We start from the raw sequence: 27,569 nt of genomic DNA on the forward strand, positions 1-27,569 counted from the left end.
CCTTAAACCTCAAAGACAGCGTTTTAAGGTGGGACTTAAAGAGCTAGAGGCCTTCTTACTCCATATAGAAAATCTGAGCTCTCCTTTCAAATGCTAAACGGACAGAAAATATGGAGGCATTGATTGGGAACCCCTGCAGAGGAACAGGGTTTCCCTACAGCACATTTGCAAATTGCTTTAAGGCTGTTAAGATGTTCACTCACAGACTGGGAAATGCCTGAGGGATTATTAAGTCCATTTAAGCTTCTTTTTTTTTAAATACTGCTGGCTGTGGTTTATGTTAGCCTACTTTTTTATTTTGTACTAAAATAAAGCGGAAAGGCCATTACAGGTGTCATGTTTCTAGCTCAAGGGCCGAGAAAAGAAAAGGCAAAGGTGGCCTCAAAGCCATGCCGGGTACAAAAGAGTCAGACTGTGTCACGGGAGCATGGTGAGGAGCAGGATACAAGCCTGGGACCACGGAGATGATGCTGGTAAGGGGACCTAAAATGTTGCTATCAAACCAAACACATGTATTTTGGAAGAGCACACTACCCCAATTACCAACTCCGCCCCCCGGTATTGCTGCTGCTCATCCTTCACTGTTTTTCTTCTTCTGTGCCATTGGCATGATCTAAAATGACGTTACAATTAATAATTTTTCAACGCTTGCTCTGAACAGTGCCTTGGGGTGCATTTAGCTTACCGAGAAGGTGTAAAGCTGCTGGACTTCTCTGTCAACAGGCTGCAGCAGGGTGAGGTAGCGGGTGATGCCACTCTGAGTCACAGTGAAAAACGTATTGTAATCGTTCAGAAAGAGATGGAGCTGGGGATCCTTGGTCTTTAAACAATATTAAAAAAAAGAGCATTTTATTATAAATTCATATATACCATTAAGTTTCCAGTTACTCAATGCAAGTGCTTGTTTTAGTTGAAATATAAATAAGCAGAAAGTACAAATACTGGGACTAACTGCATCTACAAAACTGTTAAAAAAAGGTAAAAAATAACACTGCTGATCTAAAAATCTAACCTTCTTGATGAAAAATGTATTAAAATACACTTTAACCCATAGAGTAAGTAAACCCAATGGTAAACAAAACCTGCATCTGCTAGTTTTAAACGATGCTTTTTTTTCATTAAAGCAGTAATTTTTAAGCCAAATATAACTTACCAATATAAGAAACAAGATTCAAGCATTTGTCTTCAACCATATTAAAAACAAAACAAAATTTATATTGATTAATGGAGCAATAAAACAGTTGGGTTGATGCAATGAAAAAAGATAATCATATGTGTTGAAGCATATTGCTAAATAGATGCTGCTCAGAGATTCTCTTTATGTCTCAAAAAGAATCAAAATATATTGATGCAGAACTATGAATCTCTCAGCTGATCAGGTGAAAACCACAGTAAAGCAACTGTGGTATAATTTTCAATAGGAAGTAACATTTTAAGGTAAAGAGAGAAAAAATAAAAAAGGTAAGTCAAGGCATTGTAAATTTGTTACTCGTGACCTCCCTAGGCAGCCTGCCGGAACACAGATTTCAGGTCTGGATGGCTCCATGTACAACTGGGCGAGCACCAAGAGCGGCGCTGCAGTTCTATTGCTGCGTGCAAAACCATGCGACAACACAAAGATAGGGCAACGCCTCATGAGATATCCCGAGCAACCACGCAGGGACGCATCCTTACACTTCCATCCTCCCTCCTAGCGTGGTTGGCAGATTATAAGAGTATGGGGAAGAAGAATGAAATGTTCCCTGGGGAAAAAGACTAAATTAATTTTGGGGCAAACAGAATCTCAGCTAACAGAAAGAGGGAGGAATGTTTCAGCCACGGACAGAATCCTGTATTCACAAGGAATAGAGCAGCTTAATTAAAGTCCAGAACCTCAGGCCAGTTCCTTCCAGTGTGAACTTACCAGATAGACACAAAGCTGCAAAATGGACTTCCCACCCTTAGTCCTTACCCTGCAGCCTGCTGGATGCCAGCAGAGAGCAGGCAAAAAGGGTGTTTGAGCTCCGTATGCCCTGGTGGTTCTGAAAAGCCCCACAAATTAAGGCACTTTTCTGGGATGTCTGTGTCGTTGAAATGACAGAAACGTGAATCGTGACCAGGATGAAATATCTCATCTTCCCTCATCTCTTTAAAGATGCTATAGAGTTATTAAACTGATTAGACTGCAAGGGTCACTCTGTATTACAGTTAAATTTTAAACTAAACTGCATTACCTTTTGTTGCCTACGGTATTCCAACGACCATTTCTGTGTCTTTGTATGTAATCTGGTTAATTTAACCTGAGCTAATGTGCTGCTGTGGGCATTAGTTATTTAGTTTATTTCTGTTACGTGAGGCGAGGTTACAAAAGAGGAATGCAAATGTGATCAGGTAAAACACAAAAGGCTTGGAAACGAGTCCTATTAAAACTGTTCTGAACTGCTCCAAATGATGGGGAGATGAGGAATCAGAGGACTAGTACCATGAATAAAACATAACAGAAAATCCCGTGGCTGCAAAAGGCGTACCTTGAAAAGTATTTTTACCAGCTACTTTCCAACATAATTCTACGGCACCCGCCCCACACAGAGTAGGGGACACAACTCAGTCAGAAATAGCTGAATTCAACAACTTATCCAAAAAGTAGCATTACGTTCTTCTTCTCTGAACATCCAAAACACTTCTAGAAGGTTAACTCCTACCCTGTCATTATTGTCATTCCTACATAATTAAAAAAAAAAAAAGCAGACCTCTGGGAAGTTCACCAATCCCTACGGTACAGCAGGCACAAACACCTGACCTAACTCTAACATTCACTAAGTGTCATAATGAACAACTACGAGGACAGATTCATGCAACAGAAGGAGGAAGAGAAACTTATTTTAGCAATCCAAAATGCTCTAAAGCACACGTTTTGGAAGGCTAAGATTAAACTATTTCAATGAGAAACCATTTCAGTTGCGAAAGCTACGTGAAAGAACTATCAGAGTGTTCCAAATGAGTGGTTTCCTATTGCCTAAAGCTTTGCTGCGACTATGCCAGCTTCCAGCAAAATTAAAATTCATTTTACAGCTAGCAATGCAAACGGCAATCTCTTTTTTCCATGAAAAATTACAGAAGGTAATTGCCAATAATTGTTCACTTTGTAGACACCACAAAGTCAGTCAAAAATTTAATTTACAAAAACCTGGTTAGTTGTTACAGTTCTTGCTTGTCATGCCATTTTGAACAATAATAAACAGTCTTTCTTTCCTAATTTGCTCTCGAGAAAAACCAATGATGGAGATCCCATACACTCCTGAAGTAATCTATCCTATTCCTTAGCTATTCTTGTATTAGAAATTTTATCCTGATGTGTAAGTGAAATTGCCTTTACTGCAATCAATGCCTATTTCTACTACCTTCCATGCATGTCGGACCTACAAAGCAATTTATTCCTTAATCTTGGCATTGTTACGTTGTTACAGTTTTATCACATTTTATGCTGAAAGAAAGTCTGCTCCACTTAACTGTGAACATGTTATGTGGCAGATACTGGGAGAGAACACAGTTGTGGGAAGCAATCCACCTATGTTGCCAACACTATTTCCAATACTTTCATTTTTTAAACTATTATTTTTTGGGGGGGCCTGGACTTAAGCATTGTGATTTCTGACTACATTACTGGGTCACGTAGACTAGCTGGTCTCTGATAAACTGCTTAGCATATAATTTTAAGTAGAAAACTATCAGAATCTTCACAAAAGAGTATACATGCAACCTGCAAGGACCATTTCAAGCACACAATTCAAAGCTGATATGGTTTACATCCTTCAAACTGGCTAGTAGGTACTTTCTAAATTACAAAAGTACTTTCTGTAATACTTAAGATTTCTATATTTAATGAACATAAAGCAATCACAATGTCACCACAGTACAGCTTTACGCCCTAAATAAATTTGGTCCAATGTGTTTAAAGGGCTCTTTGCAGGCTTCACAAAAGAAGTGTCAGTCCCAGTCTCAAATATCGACAGAGCAGAGAAAAAAATGAAGGAGGACAGGAGAAAATAAATAAATTACGCAATTAAAACACAAAGTAATATTGCAAACATAATACCCAATACCTACGGGAATGGCACCTGGTGCAAGCTACAAAGAAAAACACATGATACAAAATGAATACAGTAAAGAAACACAGATCTGGTACTGATGGACATCATAAAAGCAGTACATTTGGGGGAAAAAATGGTTACAAACAAAAATACGATAAAATGAGACACAAAGTGCTCCAATGCACTCTTAATAAACAAAGCCTGGGTTTGAACTTGTTCTTCTTGAAAATCTCTGGAGAAGTTCCTGAAAGTTTGAAAGCCTGCGCGGATGTTAATGTTACATTTCCGCTGCTCCTTTCCTCCCACAAGGGCTCACAAGCTCTTCCTAAAGCAAACAGATTTCTACCATTTACTAAGGTTAAACCCAAATTACATTATATTGTCAAGAACGAGCAGACAATGAAATATTCTGTATGTGTTTCAACATCCAAGGACTTTAGAGGGAATATATTTGGCTGTTAAATTCTCCAGGGTAGCCAGAACAAGCTCCAAGAGTATCGGAACTGCTTAGTTTTCCCGATTGCTAGCACAGGCTTGGCTCCAAAAAGCTGTAGCGGTAACAAAGGTAATTTAATGACACATCTTGGTTTTCCAACATTCTTCATATGGAGGATAAGCAGCACTGAAACACCCACTGAAGAGAGCTGTTTTGTTGAGGAGATGTTTCCAGTGTTTGCCCTCCTCATTTCCGGGTGAAAGCAGAAAATCTTTTCCACTCATGCCTTTCATTGAAAAAAAATCTGAGATTCACAGTCTTGCAGAGGCGAAGCAAGTGAGATTCTCTGTCCCACTGACAAGGGGTTTGCAATCAGACCGTGTTGGCACTGACCTCGTTGCTTTTCTCTAACTTGTGTGAGATGAGTTCTGCAGGGCCTGATGAGATGGTCCTCCAGGTTCACAATAGCTTGGATGGAATAGACAAGGTAGACACAGCATCTGGAGTGAATTGCCTGCATCTTTAACATTACCGTTCGATATCAGAAAAACAACCTGAAGCACAGCCTCCTGAGAAGTCTTCATGATGGCTTCAGTCGTAAAACCGCTCAGATCAACAGAACCCAAGGAGAAGAACAAATCAAGTCTAAATTCTGAGCAACTGAAAACTAGGAGAGATAAACCAGTCTGAGAAGACTTTGCCCAGGACACCCTATGAATAATTTTTTCTCTTTAAACATTTTTTTTCCTTTAAAATGAGTTCATTTAAATCATATTTAATTGTACAGTTTAAAATAATAGTAAAAAAGCTCTTCACCATTTACATCATGTCCACTTTGGAGAAAAAGATGTCAAAAGACTAATGAGAGAACCAGGATGGATGCTGACGAGTGCTTTAATTCGGAATTCTTTTAATCACCACCAAAACTGCTCCAGCCCCTGCGCAAAGCAAGGGCTGAGGCATGACTATAAAGTCAGGCACTAAAAAGCGCTGCAACACCTCTTAGATTTTTTTAAGTTGAGGTGCAAAGGGCCGTGCCCCTCCCTGAATGAAAAGCCGACAGAAAAGGTTTGAAAAAATCATCTGCTGTTCCTTATACAAGTGAGCCGCTCCTGGGAGAGGGCAAGAAACAAATGTCGGCATCTCCAGCACTTCCACTAATTAGCTATAACATTTGTTTAAAACAGGGCAGATATACAGAAAACAAATTCCTTGAGGACTCCAACGAACCCAAAGACAAAAAGAATAGCTTCAGAAGGCAGAAAACATTAGCTATTCATCCTACACAAACAACGGAAGAAATACAATGCTACGGTAGTGATTCAATGTTAAGATTTTTATTTTTGCTTCTTAAGCAGAAAGATTCAGAAAAGGAAAAAAGCCTATCTTTATAAATCCCAGAGAAAGAAAAGCAGCCTTTTTGCTTTGCCTTTCCCTTTTGTTTGTTTTAATAATGATATTAATGGGCTGTTACATTAGGGAAGAATATTTCCTGAATTATTATTTTGTAATGTGACTATTAGAGTGTCACAGAACTGCTACACAGGGATAGCAGTATTATGAGAACTCTCTTCTCGAGAGAATACCGGCTGCAAAACAAGTTCAAACAGTAACAGTGAAAGATATAAGCAATCAAGCAAGTATTAGAGAAAAACGCTTCAGTATTTAAAATGCTTCAGTACTCCTGGATGAAAAAAATCCATTATTTTTCCTTATCTGGATATATCATTGAAAATCCATAACCTGCATTTGTAGTTACATTTAAAAGTTATTTTATCCATTATTTGCTCTGTCCTCTCGGGTTGCTACTGAGACACCTTTATGTAAAATAATCATTCTTTAAAATTTCCCACAAGTTCTCTGGAAACACGGATGTTGAGCAACCATCTGCTCAGTTTGACTTCAACTTCATAGACAATGGAAGCATAAAACAAGAAACTGGTCTGGTAGAAAAGGATCTGGAGAGGAACCTACGGTAATAACTGACCTGTGCCATATTCCACTGCCCGGGGATGCTGCACTGGGCTGTAGGCATCCGCAGAAGCATCAGGGTTACTGCACAGGTCCTTTCCTGAATGCGTGCTGGGACGTGTTAAATGTTTTGGAACGCATGCTGGCACACCTTATAAACATGATATCAGTTTTGTGTTCTAACGAGCAATGCGCAAATTACCTTACACCCTGAGTTTATTCATCAAGACACTGCATGTGGTATCAGTAAACACCTTGGTAGTTGAGTAGTATGTAATGGATATGAATGCTGGTTGGTTTCTTTCAACTTGGAAGTTAAATCCTGGATTTGGGGTTTTTTTGGGGGGTTGTTTTGAGAGAGATTCAACAACATTGGGCATACAAGGTGGTTACTGTGTAGCTTTTTCACCAACCCTAACCAGCAGCGTAGAAGAAATTAGTACTCTCCCACAGAAGCAAAAGAGTAAGGAAGCAAGTGGCTTGGGAAGCCTTATGTAAAGAGCAATCAGATCATACTGTTTAAATTCCTCATCTCAGCTTTGGTTTACTCAGGTCTTAAAGTACTCATGTGGCTTAACTTAATTTATGCCATTTAAACAGACCACTTAATTATATCAGCACTTGGCAGTGCTGCGCTAGTTAAAGGTTTGTTTGCAATGTCCCATCTATAAATTAATTTTTGGAAGGTTTATAGCAGGACCCTATTATAATTCCCACAAGGTTTAAATTCAGAATGTGTTTGGGTTCTTTCTTAAGATACGCAGTGAAGATGATCACTTTCTTCATGCATTTATCTGAGGACAGGGAGTTATTTCGATATGAAATATAATCTCAACTGATCTGTCAATTAAAAGGCCGAATACATGACGTTTAGCCGGTGTCAGTATTGGAAACTAACATGCACAAGCACGTAGGGGATCTATGTCAACTTCTCATCAGCAATCCCCACTTACTAAATACATTAATTTACTAAGATACACTGAAGCCATCAGAACATTAAGACCTGCAGAGGTTAAAAAGCATTACCTGTGCTTACTAACCCACCCTGAGCTACCATCTAGTCCCAGCAAGAAGATACCTGTCATTTCAGTTTGTTTGGCCATTTTACGTATGAGTCATACGCGATTGCTGCACTCCCAGCCTTACTCTGGAAGTCTCATGCCCACAACAGGTTATAAGCACTACACAAATGACTGACACATGTATTAACACACCGGCAGTTAAACCTGATTCTCTCCTCCCTCACGTCCATGGTGCACCTGCATCATTTCACAGAATTGGAAAGAGCTGGGCTGGCACGAGCCAGGTGACGGCGAAGGAATAGGAAATTGCACAGAGCACCCCAGGACAAGGCTGGTCACCTCTCTGCGGCTGCAGGCAGGTCTCTGTGTGTCCCAAGGTAAGTCTGCAGCATTCTGGAAAGAGAGAGGATGCATCGCCTCTGGCGGATCTGGTGGATCAGATTCTGGTTGGCCTTAACATGTCATGTCAACAAAACATGACCGATACAGTCACGATACAGTTCAGGTTGCTGCGACAGAGCAACCCTCCCCTCCCAGTATCTCCCAGGCTTGGTAATGAGCACTTACGGCCGTGCCGCTGGCCCTTATGCCCCATACCTAAGGAAAGTGGCCTTGCAGGTACAGAGCCATCCGAGCAGCAAGGAGGAGGACACAACGAGGGCCACTGGCCAGGTGCCACTGCAGCCCATTGCCCCTGGCACATGGCATTACACCCCAGCAGGGCCACAGAGCTTCATTATTTTGTCCTCACTTTTTGGATTGCAGGATTACATTGCAAACCTCATGAAGTAGTTTATATTAAAGGAACAAATTACTGTTCCGTGCAGAAGTTTTTGAAATTAAAGATTTGCAGTTTGAGAGTATACAAATACCATATGCTATACTAACTACCTGGTAGTTACATGATTCATTGAAAAAGTCAGCCCAAATTCAGGATTTAACAGTTCAAAGTAATCTTAATTTTCAGTCTCGTATATGATCTAATATGTAGTTACATCAAAGAACCTTGTATTATCAAATCTGCCTTTGACATCTTGTGGGTAGAGTTGCACAACTGCCAGGGAAAGGTTAATCAGAGCGCTATTAACTACAGCCTGAAAAACCTCTGGAGGTTAATGAAGTCCAAAGTCTTTCTGTCATTCCTTTAGTGTAACAATATAATCTACTAGGAAATACGAGAGTCCCAAAACACCACCAGCATGGAAAGCTGCCACATAAATTTAAGTGTCTGAACTGGGACACTGAATTCTCTTTAATTAAAACAGTTGTTTTGAATTATTTCAAGCACAACAGATTCAGCCCCCCCCCACCAGCCATGCTGCGTGACTTCTTTTACCACTGTGGACTTTGCACGCACAGTAGGATTTTCCTAGGTCGTTGCAGCTACAAAGCCTTGAGAGCAAATATCTCAGAGCATCAGACAGAGAAACACCAGCAGCACATTGTGGATTAACAGTGAGATTTTTGTACTATTTTCGGCTGTCTGTTGCCCAAACTGGCAGTGTAGCAACTCAGGCAGAACTGGTTCATAAGAAGCAACCCAGCTTGCCAAAAACCCTATTCTGAGTTTCAGACCATACCTATATAACGTGCAAGTCTATCAGCCTCACAGACAGACTTGCTCGGTTTCAGTCTTCCACTCTTCAGGTGATTAATAGCCTCTCTTTCCATCTTTGTAAAGTTAATATGCAGTCACGGGTGTTATAAGGTGGGCATAAACAGTGCCCTAAAATTCCAGATTTCTGTAACAAACAGATAGGCACCAAGGCATGTTTGAACCAAAGGGTTTTACTAGTACTTTCATGAAGGTGTGGATAAAACAAAATAGGCAGCAATTTGCTTAGGCTAAAAACATCTAAAAATAACTCCATATTTTTTTGTTTAATACACATAAGGATCACAGAACTAAAAGCAGCCTTCTGAGAAAATCTCTCAAATTAGTAGCTTAAAAAGGACTTAGAACTGTGGACACTAACGCATACGATTTGATTTCTGTTGTGTTCGGGCACAAATTACACAAATAGATTTTATACCACACAATCAGACCATGTATTGTAAATACAAACATATACCTGATGCCTGCACACCTTTCTTATTCCTATATTAAGCAACCTACAAGATCCCATCAGTCTGATCAAACAAGAAAACTGCTTTGCTTTCAACAAAAGCAATGCCAAACAAGAGCGTTTCACAAGCAATCCGAATCATCAGCAATGCCTGCTGATGACTGCCACACGCACTTATTCCATACTTTTTATCCAGCCCCTGAGAAAGCCAGATCCAACAGCCGTTTCCACTTGCCTTCCAACCTATTTTTATGAACGCCCGTAAATTGACTGAGATATTTTAATGGATAGGAAAGAGATATTCTATATGAGTTTGGGCTTTAAAACAGCTTCTTAGGACAATAAATCACGCTAATGCAGACAGTGATGTAGAAAGCATCTTTCAGTTGCAATGGCCTCTTGTGTTTCTCAAAAATAATCCATTTGCCTATGTCAAAAGTGAAACTTTCAAAAACTTTCAAGAAGACTGTTTTCAAACTATCAGGTTAAGAACTTTATTAAAGAGTATTGGCATATACTATAAATACTGCTACAAAACCTATGCCTACAACTTAGCTTTCCTTACATTTCTGAAGATAACAAGAGAACAGAAGAACAGAAACAAAAAGAACAAAAGGGACAACAACTGGAGAGACACAGTAATTAGAGGAAAAAGAAACATTATCAAAAAACACGTAACAGCCTTGGTGAGAACAGAAGAAACATTAGCCCTAGAGGTGTGATATTGTTACTGCTTGGTTACTATTCTTTTGAAGATGCCCAATTTTTACTATAAGTAATGTTAGTATCAAAATCCGGGCAGAGCAAAGAATGGATTGAACTTTCAGCCTCCTGCTCTCCTATTCCTCTTCCTCCTGGTTTGTTCAAACTACTACTTCCTTCCACTTTGAGCTTCTCTCTCCCATTTCCCCACGCTGCGTGGCAGATTCATCCTTCTCTCAAAACGCATTTTTCTTCCTCTTCACACTAAGCATTCATCATCTCTAACAGAACACAATCTTAAGGAGAGCTGAGTAAAATACAGATTAGTTTTTCAGTTCAGACGCACTTTCAAATCTATTTGAACTCAGAACACAAACAAAAAAAAACCCCGTAACAATGATATTAAGATTTTTTTTATTTATTGATCAAAACAGTTTTGCCTCAAGAAAGAACTCTGAAAATATTAAAAATGTAAACACCAGTGTGACACTATAGAAGAACAAGAAACATACCTCCTCCACATCGTTGTCCAACACGACGATTTGTAGCGGAGAAGTCAGATTCTGGTTATCAGAGATGGTCGTTCCCACGGGGGAGGATTCGAGGATGAAGCCCTCATACGTAGATCTTGTGAAATAAGGCTTCTGATTGTTCTCATCCAGGACTTCAATATGCAGGTTGGCAAAGGCAGGAAGAGGATGGCCGTTGTCTTGTTCAGCCTAAGAAAACACCTCATTTGTCAAAGGCTCTCAGCCAAGTAAAACTACAAACAATTACTAACTGGTGTTGGCTTATATTTAAGAATTACAATCCAGTTATGAAAACAAATAACAATACAGACAACAAGTAATTTGTTTTTTAATTTATAAAGAGCAAACCAGTTCTAGTTACAGTCCTGCACGTGTCTCTGTAGCAGGGCAACAGCAGGGTACTGTAGGACAGTCTCCTATTCCTATGGCTTCACTGCCAAAATCTGTGAGCACTCAGACCCTGTGACTGCGACAGTAGCGCACCTTTCTGCAGACGTGGGAAGCGTACTGTGCAATAAACTTCTCAGGTGTGAAAATATTTCAGAAGAGAGAGAACAGAACCTAAATTATCGTTGTTAACAGTACTTTCTGTTTGCAGAGATTTTATTTTCATTCTGGTAATTCCCCCATTTCAAAACAGAGAATTCCTCATTTTTCAAATCCAACATCCAAGGAGCCTTCTTCTGGAAACATGCCATTTTGATTTCATCAACTAGTTATTTTTATTTTCTTCTTTAGACACACTTTTTTTTTGGTCTGCAATATGTTCATTCTGTATAAGCTTCGCTTTGTTTATCAAGCAACAATATGACGCTGTTGATGATAAAAACTTCCATTTCAAGTAAAAAGAAGCATAAGCATCAAAATTGTTATTTTCTTCAAAGTAGGTGATGACACCTTTAGTAATTCATAAGAAACTCATTCAAAACACTCAGTTCTTAGGAAAAATATATTTTCATCTTTAAAATACATTAGGATTACTCTTGACCAAGAGATGGGTAATGGTGCAGATTTAAAAGCAACCAGCAACCTATCTGCTTGTACGTGGCTCTTCTCTGACTCACGGGGATAAGGTCAGATCTGGCAAGCGGATTTACATAAGCAGGCGCTAGTACTTGAAATGAATAAGGCTTCTCCTAGGAGATAAGTTTGTGTTAATGAGACAAAACTCTCTCGAAGAAACTGGGAGTTCTGCTAGTTAATTCGCTGGCACATTAAGATTTCAGTAACCAGGCAACATATTTATCTACTGCTGTTCTTACGTGCTTCTAGGGATACAGGATACTACAGCTGATCAAACCTGAAATTGCCTCAAATAATTATTACCATATTAGGTACGAATATCCTTTTTTCAGCCAATTATCCATATTCAAATAAAACACCTAACAGGAGAACAGTACACCAGGCTCCAGTCCACCCAAGGAGAACTGATGCTTCTGGGTGATCCCAATCAATTTTAAAAAGCTTTGCATTGAGAAAGTCTGCCTTCACAACGGTCATTGTAAGAGAATCAGATATATCAGTTTTATTAGCATTTAGTTAGAAACCTTCCAATTGCACTGAATTTCATTCAACAGAGCAGCACTCAAACACCTCTGGGGAAATCCCGGTCCTGTGGAAGTTAACAGCAACGTATTTCAAATCCGATATGGTAGTAGCTGGCGATAGCACTGGAGACTGGATAAGTGACTCCCAAATGCTGAACATAATTTAAAGAAGTGAGATTTATTTTGAAGTTGATGCTCCACTGAATGAAAATAAACTTCATGTGTAAAAACGAACATCACCAAAATTACTTGGAAGTACTCTGGCTACCGACCCAGTAGGATGAAACTTCAAAAATGTCCTCATATAGAGAGTTTTTGCCTAAGTTAATATATTGAAAGCATGAAAAAAAAATCTTAGAAAAAAGTCCGCTCGATGAGCAACAAATATATACTGATCAGATTCTATTTTATAAGCAGATCTATGGCTGAGCATCATTAAATACTCTGTTCCATTTCAGGAAAATAGGCCTCTTTACAGTAAAAAATTTACACACAACTGCTGCAAGGTTCTTTATAACAAACCTTGACGTTCCTTGCAACCGCTATGAAGAGATTCTAAAAAAAAGGAAAATGCAAAGAACAGAGGGTCCCAATCTTCTCAACAGCTTGAACTGCCGCAATAATGGCCTTGCTTTAAAGCATAAGTGAGCACAGACCCCACCCCGGGTTAAAAGAGGAGATGTTCACCTATGCAGGGTGTTTACTACATCGTCACCACAGAGCTGCAGTGTCTTTCTGAAGGACAAGACAGTGCTCTAAATTACATACAGTCAAATACAAAGAAGGATGCGCGCTCCTAAGATCGGACTTAAAACTTTAGGCCCTGGAGATCAAAATTACGTTGAAAAGGGTTCCTTCCTCAGCGGGCACTTCAACTGGTTCACCAGGTTGGGTGCACCAGTCAAAATAATTAATTTTGGCCTCCCCATTTGAGAATTGGGCAGAATTAGGCAGCTAATCCTTCAGAAGGTCACAGTCGCTTCTCAACTGCTTCTTACCAGCAGCAAGCGTTTCTTGCAGCAGCAGGACACAACCCAACTTCACTCCTTCGCTTCCTTCCCGAGTGCTCTACTGCAAGGCTACCACGTAAAAACCACCGCATCCAGCTTCCCTCTTTTGCCATTTAATTAAGTTTTGTTTCCAAAGACACCTATATTTGGGTTCGGTGCTCGGGCACAGGAGGCGAGGCAGGACGAATGCACTCGCTCTGCTGCCCTACCCACCCAGCTTCTTCACCAGCACCAAACAGCAAACCCCAGGGCCAACCTCGGGACCTGAAATTCCTCTTCAAGGGCCAGGCAGACTTAGGTACAGCAGTGTCTGAGCCCTTTGTTTCTGACCTTATTTCCTACTCAAACAGAATCTCCTTTTAAAACAGCAGAAGAAGTAAAGCAAAACACTTCTGGTAAGAGAGAGGAAAGTGCTTTTTAAAAAAAAAAAGTGCTGAAATTCTAACCAACTCTCAGTGTACCTTCCTTTAGTGCTTTTTTAGTAGATTTGTAAAATTTCTGCTTTTCTAATCCAACCTACCTACTTGTGGGACTGTCATTAAAACTCACTTTTAATCAGTTTTACAGACTAGTACCATCACTTTACATTGAAACTGCTCTGACCAAAACAAAGGATAAGAAACAACCTCCATAGAGAAAAGTATCTATTTTCTGATCCTTATAGTACACACTTACATGTTAAAAAAACCAGCTCTAATATTCATAACAGCAGAAAGATGTAAGCTCTTCCTCTCTTTGAAAAGATTTAGCTGAAAGCTGCAAGGGAGAACAAATTGTTCATCTCCTTACAAGGCCTCTTCCAGAGCTGTTCTGTTTTAAGCCACTGGAAAACACAAATAACTGTTCTTTTTCCTTTTGGCCTTTACATGTAATGATGGGTCCAAAGAAGAAATTAGTAAGATGCTAGTTACAAATATTCACTTTCAAACAACATTTTTTTTAAGAAATCATTTTCTCTAACAGCCACTTTTTTTTTTGTTTGATACAGAGAGTTTCATATAAAATATGAGAAATTGATTTGTTTTCATACGTTACATAAATATATGCCCAGAAGCAATGCTTGGCTAGGAGCAGTTCTTGTACCTTTGATGCATACCCTTCATAATTCTCCAAAAATATACAATACCTGTAATATTGTCAATTTTTGCTGCATCCCTTATTCTGTACCTTTTTCTTGTTTTTTTTGGGGGTGGTGGTTTGTGTTTGTTTTTTTTTTAAAAGAGATGAATTTATATATAAGTTTTTCCAGACATTCAGTGCTGTTAGTGAAAACAGTTTTTCCTCATAGTGACCTGTTAAGCCCTTGCTTGGGCTTGCTGGCCACAGGTTGAGCATCTCTGCTTCCTAACACATATTTTGGAGCACAAAGAATAGACAATTTACATTTCTTTCAGAAAGAAAGCCACTGATATTTAAGACGCAAAGCATTCCGGTTCTAGTCCCCCAAAAGAATATGCTTTGCTGTCAAGACAACAAGTGATCTTTCAAATAAACCCAACGATATTATATGAACTTAAATGGACTCCACAGTTCTTCAGTGAAAAGAGCAGTCTGCAGCGAAGCTGATGGTTCAGGTTGAAGATATACAATCATAAGGAGGCACTCATACAGCAAAAAAGAACAAGCGTGCAATGAAGCCTTCATCACAGCGACAGACCTGGTGATGAAGACTTTAGACTTGCACATTGTTATGAATACTGCCTACGGGAGAACAGCAGGTACCTTCCACTACCCCCAAGATACACAAAGAAAGAAGCACAGAATTATAGTCTGGCAACTACTGCTTTAGTTAAGTAGCTGAGTGTACCTAAGGAAAAAAAAAGGACAAAATAACATTAAATGTGTTAATTCTCAAATCAAAGACGTTTAGCTATGTTTATTATGTAGTCTGCTGCGAAAAAGTGTATGTAATCTGCTACTTGAGCAGTTTAAGTGCAGTGTTGAACATTTACATGCAGTTTGCAGAATGCTTGTATTTGTAGCGGCCAACACATAATTTTATCCTTATGGAAGATGACTAGAGATGACATGAAACCAGTCTCACCAAAAATACTGTACAAGGACTGAAGAGCAATGGACTGGGTTACCAACTTGAAGAAATGTTCTACACAGAAACAACATGAAGTTCACTTATTCAAAGCGTTAGACAAAACAGTTCCCCAAAAGAAAGGAGAAAGGAAGGCAATGTGATAAACTCCATGAATCTTCAGGAAAATAAACAAAAATATGGAATTTTCCTTCCTGTCGAGCTAGCAGGGATCTGTTTAGTGAGATAAACTAACCTTTGACAACAGAACAACCTCCAGATGGACACTGATGCGTAGGCAAGACACACTGGTGCTCCTGTTGCACCATCTCTGCTCCCAGTGCTCATTGCCACTGGAGGAGGGCAAAGCTCAGGAGAGCTGGACAGACCCGTGGTGGGGATGCCTGGACAGTCTGGGGGGTACAGCTGCCGAGGCTGGCTATCAGGCTATCAGCATTATTCAGAGCTGGAAGCACTGTCTTCTCCATCCCACACGCCCCAGGCTCACAATGTCATCTCCCACTGCACAAAGCAGTATAGTCTTGTCTCAGAGAAACATCTAACAGAAAGCAAAACACGGTCACTTTTGCTTAAACTCAGGGTTCCTGTTTCTCCATGGAGTCACAGAACGGGACTTTTGCACCGCACCCTTGTATAACGCTTTAGGAATACTTAGTCCAGAAAATCTGTCATAAGATGCATGAAAACCAAACAGTCTGCAGTTTATCTAAGACACTTCCATGTTGCTGCTCCCCCACAGGACGTCAGAGTTGATCTCCCCAGGCTAATTAGAAAAAAAACCAAACCAAACCAAACCGCAACCGAACAAAAAAAACCCAACAACTCCTAACAATCCTGGTGGTTATGGCTCAAGTATCCAACAGAGCAGCCAGATGCACACTGCACAACTTTATCTAACCTGCCATACAGAAGAGACGTTTTCTCTTTCCAGCTTTGATTCCGTTTTACCTCGCCAGCCCCTCGCTGCTACACCTGCATCTTCTCCAGCCACCGGCCTAAAGCAACACAGCAGGTCCCCACCTCTCCATTTCCGCTGTTATTTCTGAGCAGTGCTAATTCACAGCTTTGACCTCCTGGGAAGACGGCTGCCACCTCTTCCAACCCAGCTAAAGCTTATCTCAGCACCATCCCTTCCATCACACGTTCAAAATCTACTTACAAAGACAGAAGCAGCAGCATCTAAATACTACCCTGTCTGTTCCCGGGCTCTGCCCATTACGCTTTTAAAGGTCTTGCTCAGCATCCAGTGAAGGTAATGGGAGCATACGTCAAATTCAGATTATCTTAATTCAAAACATTCAGTTCAAGATCCCTTGAATTGGACTTCTGCCAGACTTTGCCAACTATGACTACCATAATGCTGGGGTCAACAAATACCTGACATCTGATCACTGTTGTATATAGGAAACTGTTGTCCATAGCTCAATAACAGACCTTGCCGAATGAACAAATTCTCAAAAACCCTGGTTGCTACACGGAAGGCAGCACAATTTTACTTTTACATCCTTAAGGTTACAGTAAGACACTATTTGTTGTCAGTCCTATAATGAAATAGCCTGGCTTTCTTTTCTGTTCTTTATGACTTCAGCACTCATACAGGCATCTTAACTCCATGCAGCTGGTAAAGAGGAAAGACAGATCCAGGAGAATAATTTCAGAGCACAAAGCTGAGTGCAGGTGAAATACAGGGGCCTAAATCTAAAACTCTAGCTCTCGCTCTCCCTGCTCAGCTGCTGCGTAGCACTGACAGGGTCTGGATTCCAGGATGTCCCCTTTTCTCTTCTTCATGTAACGCCTTTCAGCATGTTTCTGCACATGCAGAGAAGTGTTCCTCTGGGCAAAGCAACCTTTATCCCTCATCCAGGCCTGACACGAGTCCAGAGAAGGTGCATTACTTCCCTGTAACTATATTTCTTCATGGCACGCTGTTTTATGATAAAAATGGCAAGGTACATACCTGCAAGCACCATCAGCTGGTGCATTTCAGGCAGCAGCAGCACCGGTAAGGGGCATATTTCACGCCCGCTCTTCACAAGCAGTTTGAGCATCAATAAAAAAGGAAACCCGGCTTCTTTCTCTCCACCTCCAATCCCACCAGGAGGATGAGCAAGTGGAGCTGAGGGGAAAGTGGTGCATGGGGATGAACATGAACTTCTTAACACATCTTAACAACAGTTGGGACATAAGGAACTTCGCTACATGTACATGCAGTGTGGGAGAGCGGAAGTGAGACCTGCCAACCGATCTACAAGAAGGTCTTAGAGACTTAAGGAAAGCAAACATAGGTAGATGTTTCCTCCAGAAGCTGTAGATCCGCAGGCTTGGTCAAGAGCGTGGTGCTGATGAATGGTGCTGCAGGCAGCTGCCCAGCGTGAACCACCCCTGGTAAACTGCAGGAGGGGGCTGAGCGAAGGGACTCACACCGGAGGCAGATTTCTTTGTTAGCTATTTAACAACATCATTTCACGTCATCTGCAACTGTAGCGGCAAGTAACCTGAGAAGAAACTGTGGAGACCTTCTAAGTATTTCAGCACCCATGATGAAGATGAGTTATTTGCTCACCCCTCCTCCAAAAAGGGGGGTGATCAAAAGATCCAAAAGATCTCATCTGGTCAATACGACAAGATAACATTTGCCCATCAACCTAGCACTTGGACAGAACTGACATTGCTCAGAAGGGACGAGATTTCTGTCGGGTGGAGGGGAAAAGTGAATGAATTTTATAAGAAATGCTGTTGGAATTAAATTTTGGATAGGATACCTTGAAGTATCTCCCCTAAAGACCATTATACAGCAGACTGACTTATAAAGGCTTGCATTTCATTTATCCTTCTGGCTGAAGCAATGTCTACATTAAATAGCTATTTGAGAAAATATAGAAACACTCCTGGGAGCAGACTGGGATCTCATCTTTGCTGCTTTAAATATTTCCTCACACGGATCATTCCTTCCTTGGTGTAAAACTCAAGCTTCATGAAACTCAGGTTCAGAAATCTTTCTTCTTCCTTTTGCGTGCAACCTCTGTCAGGCCTGAAAGTCTCTAAAATTCCCTCCTGAAAATGCCCACTCTAGCACGGGTACACACACGCCATCTTCAGATCCAGGAAAAAAACCTGACACACCGGCAAAAGGGAATACGAGCGTATTCTCAGCAGCAGCACTAAGTATTCCCACATTCCTTCGTTCTGTGTTTTTCGTGATGCTGGTAAATTTGACACACGCAACCACCCACATAACAGCATGTTTCTGACAATTTTTAAAATTCATATATTGCCTTTCTGATCCGGTTAAAATGGACATGCTCTGTTTGTCACAAGGATGAAAACACTGGAAATAGTGTCTAAAATAACAACAGAACTTATCACAGACCTCCTGACCCAAAAAAACAAAGGTAGGTTATTACCACCTAATAAATAACTGGGCCAATAACGTCTGAAACCTAAAAAAAGTGCAAAACTAAAAGAATAAATGCTAGCGGTGAAAATAGTCTGGTTTACACCCGTATGAGCCCTAACAATTTTTCTTGGAACCCATGCAACCAATCGGTCCGTTAAAATGAACTTTTTCATGCACTACTTTACCAAAGAGTTTGCTGAAATTAGTGCCACCAGTCTTTTCTTCTTCACAGCCAAAGTTCTTCAAATTGCAGTTAGGTCCTAAAGTCATTTACTCTGTGCTCTCACAATCCTCTTAATTCCCTGAGCAACTTAATACTTTTATTCAACAAAACGGATTTTAGACGTTGTTCTCCTTATGCTTCTGTAGCCTAAGCCTGCTATACCTACACCAACCAGGTTAGCTTCTGGATATTGTTTCCATGAAAATGTGATCAAATCATTGCTTTTTCTCTGCGTGACACAATATGCCAAATGCGTACGTCACAACAATGTACTTGAACTTACTTTTGTTATCACTCATGAGATATTCAGAATTAGATGAAAAATTTCTTTGATGGATAAATGTAACTTTGAATTTCTGACTCCATGGCTAGACTGATTTTTAAATAACATTCAAAAATCATGGCTTACTTGGCAATAATTGCATAAAATAATACTATGTCTTTTATTTCTTCCAATTTAATGATAATGATACCTATAAACCCCAACATACAACTGTTTAGCTTAAGATTGAGATAAAGCTTGCATAATATCTGCACATCACGCATACAATCCCATGCAAAAAAAAATTGCCACTGCATCCTAGATATTTAAATGTTCACATGAAACAAACAAAAAAATAGAATGCTACTCGAGTAAGATTCACAATGTATCTAAAAATTGACCTTTGGCTTTTCTGAAAGGTAAACGAGCGTGTTCTTTTGCTGTTGGAAGTTAATGTTGGGTTTAGAATTGATGCATCCATGTAAGCATGCTGTAAAAAGAATTACACTAAACTTTACCGTCAGAAAATACCAACCTAAACGAGACAGAGAACCCCTAGCAGGCTACTAAAGACCCCCTCCTAGAGACCAAAGAGAAGAGAGACTGCCTGGTTGACAACCATCTTTGTGCATCCTCTAAGTGATGTCATTTTTCGGTCCAGTTACCTTTCACAAGCATCCCAGCGAGAACCATAAATGTTATCGATTCAGTTGCCATAAATGCTTCCATCTCCTTTCCAAAGACCACCAAAATCCTCTGTGCTTCCCCTGGCATTGATTATACCCTAGCATTTCAAGAGGTACCGAAAAAGGAGTAAGGAAAAGCCTCTGGCAAACACGTTTGATAGCTCACTGAAGGAAATGTAGTACTGGAGAACTGCAGGCAGGTCACTTCAGATTTTCTATTTAATACAAGGGAAGAGCCCAGGAACTTCAGACACTCAAACTTAAACTTGACTTCAAGCTGCGAAGAAGATGGAAACATTATATAGTATTTAAACCAATGTAATTAAAAAAAGGAGCAGTCAGCACAGATACAGAGAAGAAAGGTCAGGTCTGACAAAGTTGCTTCTTTTAAGTGCATAACTGAATTGAGAGATAAAGGTGAAATTAGGGACGCAATTTATCTAGATTTAGGGCAAGCTTTAGGATTGTATATCACACACTGGATTCATTTACAAGGTCAGAAAATACGGCATAAGGAAAGAACTACTGAAATGGATTAAAAATTGGCTTAAGGACAAGAAGCACAGAGTATCTTTAGAACATAGAAGAAATTTGACTTTACCGTCAGTGAAGCTTGTGATGTGGCAGCGAAATGAAATTGGCACATAATGTGTCTAGACACTATGCTTAAAAAAAACCAAATCGAAAACATACATTTTTTTCTTCATGTATCAAGGGTCAGTGACTTCAGTATCAGTAAGGCTTATGATGCTGTAGTGCAGGGAGCAGTAATACAGCAGCCCACCTTTCCAAATAATGAAATTCTTTCTTCTTCCCTTCAGTTAAGGAAAATGCCAACTATGAAGTCATTATGTCAAGTTTTAAGTGATGGATGTTTAAGTTTTAAGTGAAAAAAATGCCTGTTTACTGCAGAAAGGAAATACAGCTATTTCTGTAAATAAAAGACATTACAGAACTTACCATCTATGAATTTTAATATTTTCATTGCTCTGTGAGTGATGACACAATTTAGGGCCAATCTTAACTCACAATCACTAGTCTTTCTAATGTGTATCTGTGACAATGCTCTAAAGGCAAAGAAAAACATTTACGATGCTGAGATGCTGCTAAACACGGGAAAAACTTGCTATTTTCAATATGTATGTGATAACTTTGGAGAAAGGCTGACATGAAGAAACATTTTATTGATGTATAGGAAAGGGTTTGGTTTTCCTGCACCCTTTTTTTTCCTCTCCTTATTCACAAACACAAAACCTGTCTCTGCACTCAAATTTTCAATTCTACATCAACTCTCAACACTGTATTACACACAAGATAGAAAAAAAAGGTGCCTCAAAGAGAACAGAAATTTCCAGAGTATTTGGACTAGGTACGCTTTTGTGACAGTGATAAGCCAAGAAAAGTAATTGAATACTGAGTTCACATAAGGGATAAACATTTGAAACGCCAATTTAAAAAGCAGTTATTGTACTTAATACCTACAGGAGATGCACAGCCGTTCAAGCGAACTAATGATTTTGAAGATTTCATCATTGTCAGGAAGTGGATTGAGCAACTATTTAATGAAAATATGCTGCTTCCATTCTGTTTCCAATCTGTCACCATGAGTACAAAAACACTCGCATTTGTCCAGTTCATGTTCTGTGTTGAGGCAGGGCGATCACCCTATTTCCCATTATAGCTGATACACCTCTACTGTTGTGCAAGAACGTCAGAGGAGACTTATCTTCAGTTGCATTTCAAGAGAGAGAGACAAAACCAAAGCAGTTCCAGAACAAGGGCAAAATATTTTTGGGAAACCATACTTGTCATGGGGTCTATATTTTATTTTCCCCTTTGTACTCAGAGAAATCTGAGAGGAAACACCACTACTTAGGAAGATGAGCTTTTTATCATATAGGTTACTTTCTAGAAACCTACTGAATAGCAATCACTGTGAAGTTTTCTCAAAGTTCTCAACTGCTGCAGCCCAGGCATGTATTTCAAACTAATAAGTCTTTATCATGTGGATTAAACTAAATAAATGGGGCATTACTCTTCATGCTGAAATCCCTATTTGCACCATTTTAAAATACAGAAGAGCAAAGAATAAGCACAAATCCTCTTAAATGCAGGAAAATATATTTTTTAAGATACGCTGAAAGAAGGGAAAATTAGAGCTGCCCTGAACAAAGATAACAAATAAAGGTCAACAGATGCACAGAGCCAAGAGATCAAAACAGGCTGAGAAGAGTTGGAGACTGACGTTATTACAAAAACCTACCAAACATTGCAAATATGAAGTTGCTGAAGTGGTGAAAAGAGGTAGATATTTCAGGACTTTTTAAGTCTCAAAAAACATGGACTTTGGACCATTTCCGTAACAGCAGTCCAGGAATTTCCAGTCTAGAGAGCCTCAATTGATGCACGTCTCCTCATTGCCTGCTAGCATCGTGTCTTCTTTTGGTGTCTTCTGAAACTTATAATAAATAATTCTTCATAAGAAGAATTGTACTAGTCAGACCAATAATCCACCCAGTGCAAACCCACACTTGCAGCTGCAGCCAGAGACCGAAGCCTAGAGAAGAACGTCAGCAGCTCAGATTTCCCTGGCTTTCTCTTTATATCAATAGATTTTTCTTCCACGAGCCAGCTCTGCCTCCCCTTGAGCCAATGTCAACTTTCAGCCCCACATCGCTGTCTGTCAAAGCAGAAAAACTATATTAGATGAAGAACAACCTTATTTTGCCTGTTTTAAGCTTGCCACCTGCTTCTTTCATTTGATAACTCCTAGCTCTTGCATGGCAGGAGACACTGAACTATTGATTCCTCTTCATTCTCAGAACTGTGACACTATATTTTACGGGTGTCTATCATATCTTCTCCTTCCTCACCTGATATGAACCTGCTTCAGTTCCGCTCTGTCCTTTTTGTGATAGAGACCAGAGCTGTGCCCCGTGGTCAAGACGCAAGTACAGCCTGGATCTGTACAGTACCACAGTGATTTTTCTTCTGTTCTGTTCTCGATTTTTTCCTCATGATTTCTAATGTTCAATTTGCTTTTTTGCCTTTTTTTTTTTTTTTGACAGCCACAGATCACTGAGCCAACCTTCACACTCAGTTATCAGTTACAATGCCAACATCTCATTCCCAAGTCAAGCTAGAATCCATCATTTTGTGTATAAGCCCAGGATGATCTTTTCTGACTTGTAGCACTTTATTTTTAAGCTATGCATAATTTTATCAGCCGTTTTATCACCCACTCACTTGGTCTCACAAAGTCCTTCTGCAATTCTACAGTCAATCCTCGTTTTTACTACCAGAATGGTAGGAGTGGGGCAACAGCATCTACGCCAACTGGCTGATCGACCTGGCAAGGAGACAACAACCAACAACCAAGCGAGGAAGTGGTGGACCCAGGCTGGCCACCAAAGTCTGCAGGGTGATATGAGCAGGAGGGACCCCATAATCATTAAAGCAGAGCTGAAGGGGGACCACCCTCATATGCACATAAATAAGGGAGGGCCAACAGGGCAGCATTATAGGTAAAGCTCTCATAGCCTTTCTGTGAAGTCAGCATGACTATATGTCCCCCCCCCAAAGTGTCTGTACACTAATGCAGACAGCATAGGAGCAAACTTTGGCTTAACCCAGGGATCTGCTTGGCAGGATCCCATGGGATACAGCCTTGGAGAGAAGCAGGGTGCAGGAGAGCTGGCTGACTTTCAGAAATCACCTTCTCCAAGTCCAGAAATGGTCCATCTTGACAAGCAGGCAATCAAGGACAGTTGGCAGCAGGCCTGCGTGGATAGGCAAGGAGCTCCTGACAAAACTGAACCATAGAAAGGAAGCCTACAAGAACTGGAACTAGGGACAGGTGATGCAGGATGACTACAGAAACACTGAGCATGCAGGTTAGGGTTAACGTGAAGGTTTAGAAAAACCAAAGCCCACCTGGACCTGAATGGCAACAAAGAAGGCTTCCATAGGTAAAACCAGCAGCAAAAGGAAGGCTAGGGAAAATGTATAGGCCTGCTGCTGAGTGGGACAGGGCAACAGGGGACATGGAACAGGCTGCGACACTCAATGTTGTCATCTTCTCAGTCTCTACAGGCAAGACCTGACTTCAGTAATCTCCATCCTTGAGACCCACAGAAAAGTCTGAAGCAAGGAAGACAGAGGAGGATCAGGTTAGGGATATAATTAAACAAACAGGACATACATGAATCCAGGGGACCTGATGGCATGGACTCACACATGCTAAGGGAGCTGGCCGATGTCACTGCAAGACCCCTCTCTACTACATTTGAAAGCTGTGTGGCAATTAAGAGAGGTTCCTGAGGTCTGGAAGAAAACAAACATAACTTCTATCTTAAAGAAGGGCAAGAAGGAAGATCCAGGCATCTACAGACCTGTCAACCTCACCTCAATGCTAAGGAAGTTTGTGGTGGAGCAAACCATTCTGGGAACCATTTCCAAACATATGAAGAACAAGGAGGAGATTAGGAGTCGTCAGTGTGGGTTTATGCAGGGCAATTCATGCTCGACCACCCTGACAGGCCTCTACAATGAGATGAATGGCTTGGTGGGCATGGGGAGAACAGTGGATATGATTTATCTTGACATGAGTAATGCTTCTGACACTGTCTCCATATGATCCCATAGACAACTGGTGAAGTATGGACTAGATAGATGGACAATGAGGTGGACTGAGAACTGGCTGAATTGCATTGGGTACACAATGTCCTGATCCCACAGCACGAAGCCCAGCTGGAGGCCAGTTAATAGAGGTGCACCCAGGGGTTGATAGTGGTGCCACCACTGTTTAACACCTTTATTAATGACCCAGTTGATGGGACCAAGTGCACCCTTAGTAAGTTTGCAGATGATACAAAACTCAGACAAGTGGCTGATTTGCCAGATGGGTGTGCTGCCATTCAAAGGGACCTTGACAGGCTGCAGAAATGAAGTTCAAAAAAAGGAAAATACCAAGTCCTGCAGCAGGTGAGAGATAACCCCAGGCACCAGTACACATTAGGGGCCAACCAGCTTGAAAGCAGCTTTGCAGAGCAGGACACAGGGGTCCTGGTGGCTGAATTGAGCAAAAAGCCCTTGCAGCAAACCTGTGCTGCATTAAGAAAAGCATTGCCAGTGGGTCAAGTGCTACTTAGCACTGGTGAGACACACCTGGAGTGCTGGGATCAGTTCTGGACCCAAAAAAAAAAAGAAAAAGCTGAAATACAAGTTACTGCATTTAAACATAAGAAGAAACTCTTTTAATCTGAGAGTAGTCAAAAACTGGAGCAGGTTGCCCAGAGAGGCTGTGGAGTCTCCAGCCTTGGAGATAACTCAACGCCCACCCCCCCGCCCCGCCAACCTGAGCAGTGGGGTTGGACTGGACAATCTCCAGAGATGCCTGCCTGATTCTGTAATAGCTCAGGATCATAATAAGCTTTTTTATTTCAGTATTTCAACCTTTGAGATCATTCCCGAGTTTCTTAAAAAGCAAAGGCCCCAGCCTAGCGCTGTGCTCCATGACCTACCTGTTTTTTAAAACTGCTCGTTTAGCCTTGCCCTCTGCACCTGCTGGTGGCTGGCAAAGCATCCTCACTGAGTCTCCCTGTGCTTCCACTCCAAACGGAAAACAGTCTTTGTTCAATGAATAGACCATACAAAACACTGTATATATACACTTTACTTTCTGCCTTCAAAGTGCACATTTGTCTGCAGTTTGGTCCTGAGACTGTTGCTGAAGCTATGCCTTCTTTTCATGTAATGCAGTAAGCTTTCTACAGCCTCGAAAGCAACGGACAGGAGAGATCAATGACGTTCCCAATAGGAACAGGGAAAGCAATTAACCTCCAGCGTGAGCAGTAGGAGAGCATCAGTTTCTGTCATTTCTGCTGAGATCCGTATCAGGGAAAACCAGGCACACTGCAAAGGGCTTAACTGTACTGGAACAGCCGATACACGTTACTGGGAGCATCTCTCTGATCCAAAGCACCGCCACCAGAAAGGACAAGTGGCCCTTCCAGCTCCCAGGCAGATTCTTGGGATGGGCAGGAGAACAGGCACACAAATTCATGCCATGCCAGTATCACAGAATCATTTAGGTTGGAAAAGACCTTTAAGATCATAAAGTCCAACCATAAACCTAACACCGCCAAGTCCACCACTAAACCATGTCCCCAAGCGCCACGTCTACACGTCTTTTCAATACCTCCAGGGATGGGGACTCCACCACTTCCCTGGGCAGCCTGTTCCAACGCTTGACAACCCTTTCGGTGAGGAAATTTTTCCCAATATCCAATCTATCACAACAGTATTCATGTAATCAAATGCGCGCCCCAGTGGATGGTACTTTACATTTGTAGCCAAGCTTCACACACGATCTTCCTTCATTAACGTGGAATTTGGTCTGGCTAATACTCGGGCTCAGTCTCCACATGCATACTCAAGCAAGCACAACTGCTGTATTAAAACCTCCTGTGCCCAGTCACAGGCTATATAAATGCCACAGCCAATTCGGCAGGGGGAAAGCCTTCTAAAAATTGGAAATCACACTCCATTGAAAGATTCAAGCCTGAAGAGTAAACGGAGTAGATGTTACTGCTGGGAAGTTCAACATCACTTCCTGCAGAATGGGACCCCAAACCAATTTTCGTGTAAAACTGGAATTTCAAACAGTCTGTTCAACTCCGACACATGGTGTTGACCTTCTGTTACCACCTAAACAACAAGGAAATGCAATCCCACTCTAGAATTGTTTCTATGGTATTATCTGTCACGAGGTTAATGCCAGTCTGAATGAAACATCACCTGGGGGTAACAGATTTTTGAGACAGGTACATAAGATACAGAAAATACTCTGTAAGGATGTTCTTCAAAATATTCTGCACAGCTGCGGCACGGTGTTGAAGTACACTTCTGTTAGCAACACTGTTGGGGAGGCACCAAAAAAACCAAGCAACTGTGACAGAAAGCAATTCTGTTGGTAGCAGTCTATTCCCTAAGAGCTGGAAAACTCTCAGATCCAAGGAAAAGTCTTATTAAAAAGTCAGGCTACAAATGTTATTTGAAGCTGGGAAACTTATTCCCCCCCACCTTTTTTTTTTTAAATCTAATTGGAGTTTTTATTGAGATGTCCAATTTACATGAATCCTTTGCAATTTCCCAATGGCACAAATATAATCAAATACAACAGACAGTGGTTTAAGAATTAACCATACAGGTTGTATGAAACCTACTCTAAAACTACATTATAAATTTAATTTCCCCAGTACACAGATGTCCACATGAGATTAACAAAACATTCCTCTATTTTTCCACCTCATTTTATAATATTCAAAGTATTTTTAGTCATTAATAAAAGTATCCCTGTGCCACTAAAAAATGAAAAATCAATTCTTGCAAGAGTGTGGTGCTGCATTTCCCACCCCCAGGCCGCTTGTTGATCTCAGAAATTCCCATGAAACCCCGGCCTCGGTGCACTGAGCCTGGCGGCTGAGCGCTCCTTGGCCGTATCAGAAACCCTGCATGGCTGAGGCTGGGAACGTACCCCCGCTGCCCGGCCCAGGTGTCCAGTAGAACAACACTGAAGCCTTGAGAATTTTTAGTAATT

General features: G+C 40.9%; 1 protein-coding gene across 2 annotated transcripts in view; it reads right to left on the bottom strand.

The window, feature by feature from the left end:
* PCDH15 (protocadherin related 15) overlaps positions 1-27,569 on the bottom strand; it is an 827,781-nt gene that overhangs the window by 190,371 nt on the left and 609,841 nt on the right. For both annotated transcript variants that reach the window (XM_075154074.1, XM_075154076.1), the window contains 2 exons: positions 10,780-10,986; positions 686-820 (listed from right to left, as the gene is read on the bottom strand). In XM_075154074.1, the coding sequence (XP_075010175.1) occupies positions 686-820; positions 10,780-10,986 (342 nt within the window). The remainder of the gene's footprint in view (positions 1-685; positions 821-10,779; positions 10,987-27,569) is intronic.

Source organism: Calonectris borealis, chromosome 7 (assembly GCF_964195595.1).
Source record: "Calonectris borealis chromosome 7, bCalBor7.hap1.2, whole genome shotgun sequence".
Taxonomy (NCBI): Eukaryota; Metazoa; Chordata; class Aves; order Procellariiformes; family Procellariidae; genus Calonectris; species Calonectris borealis.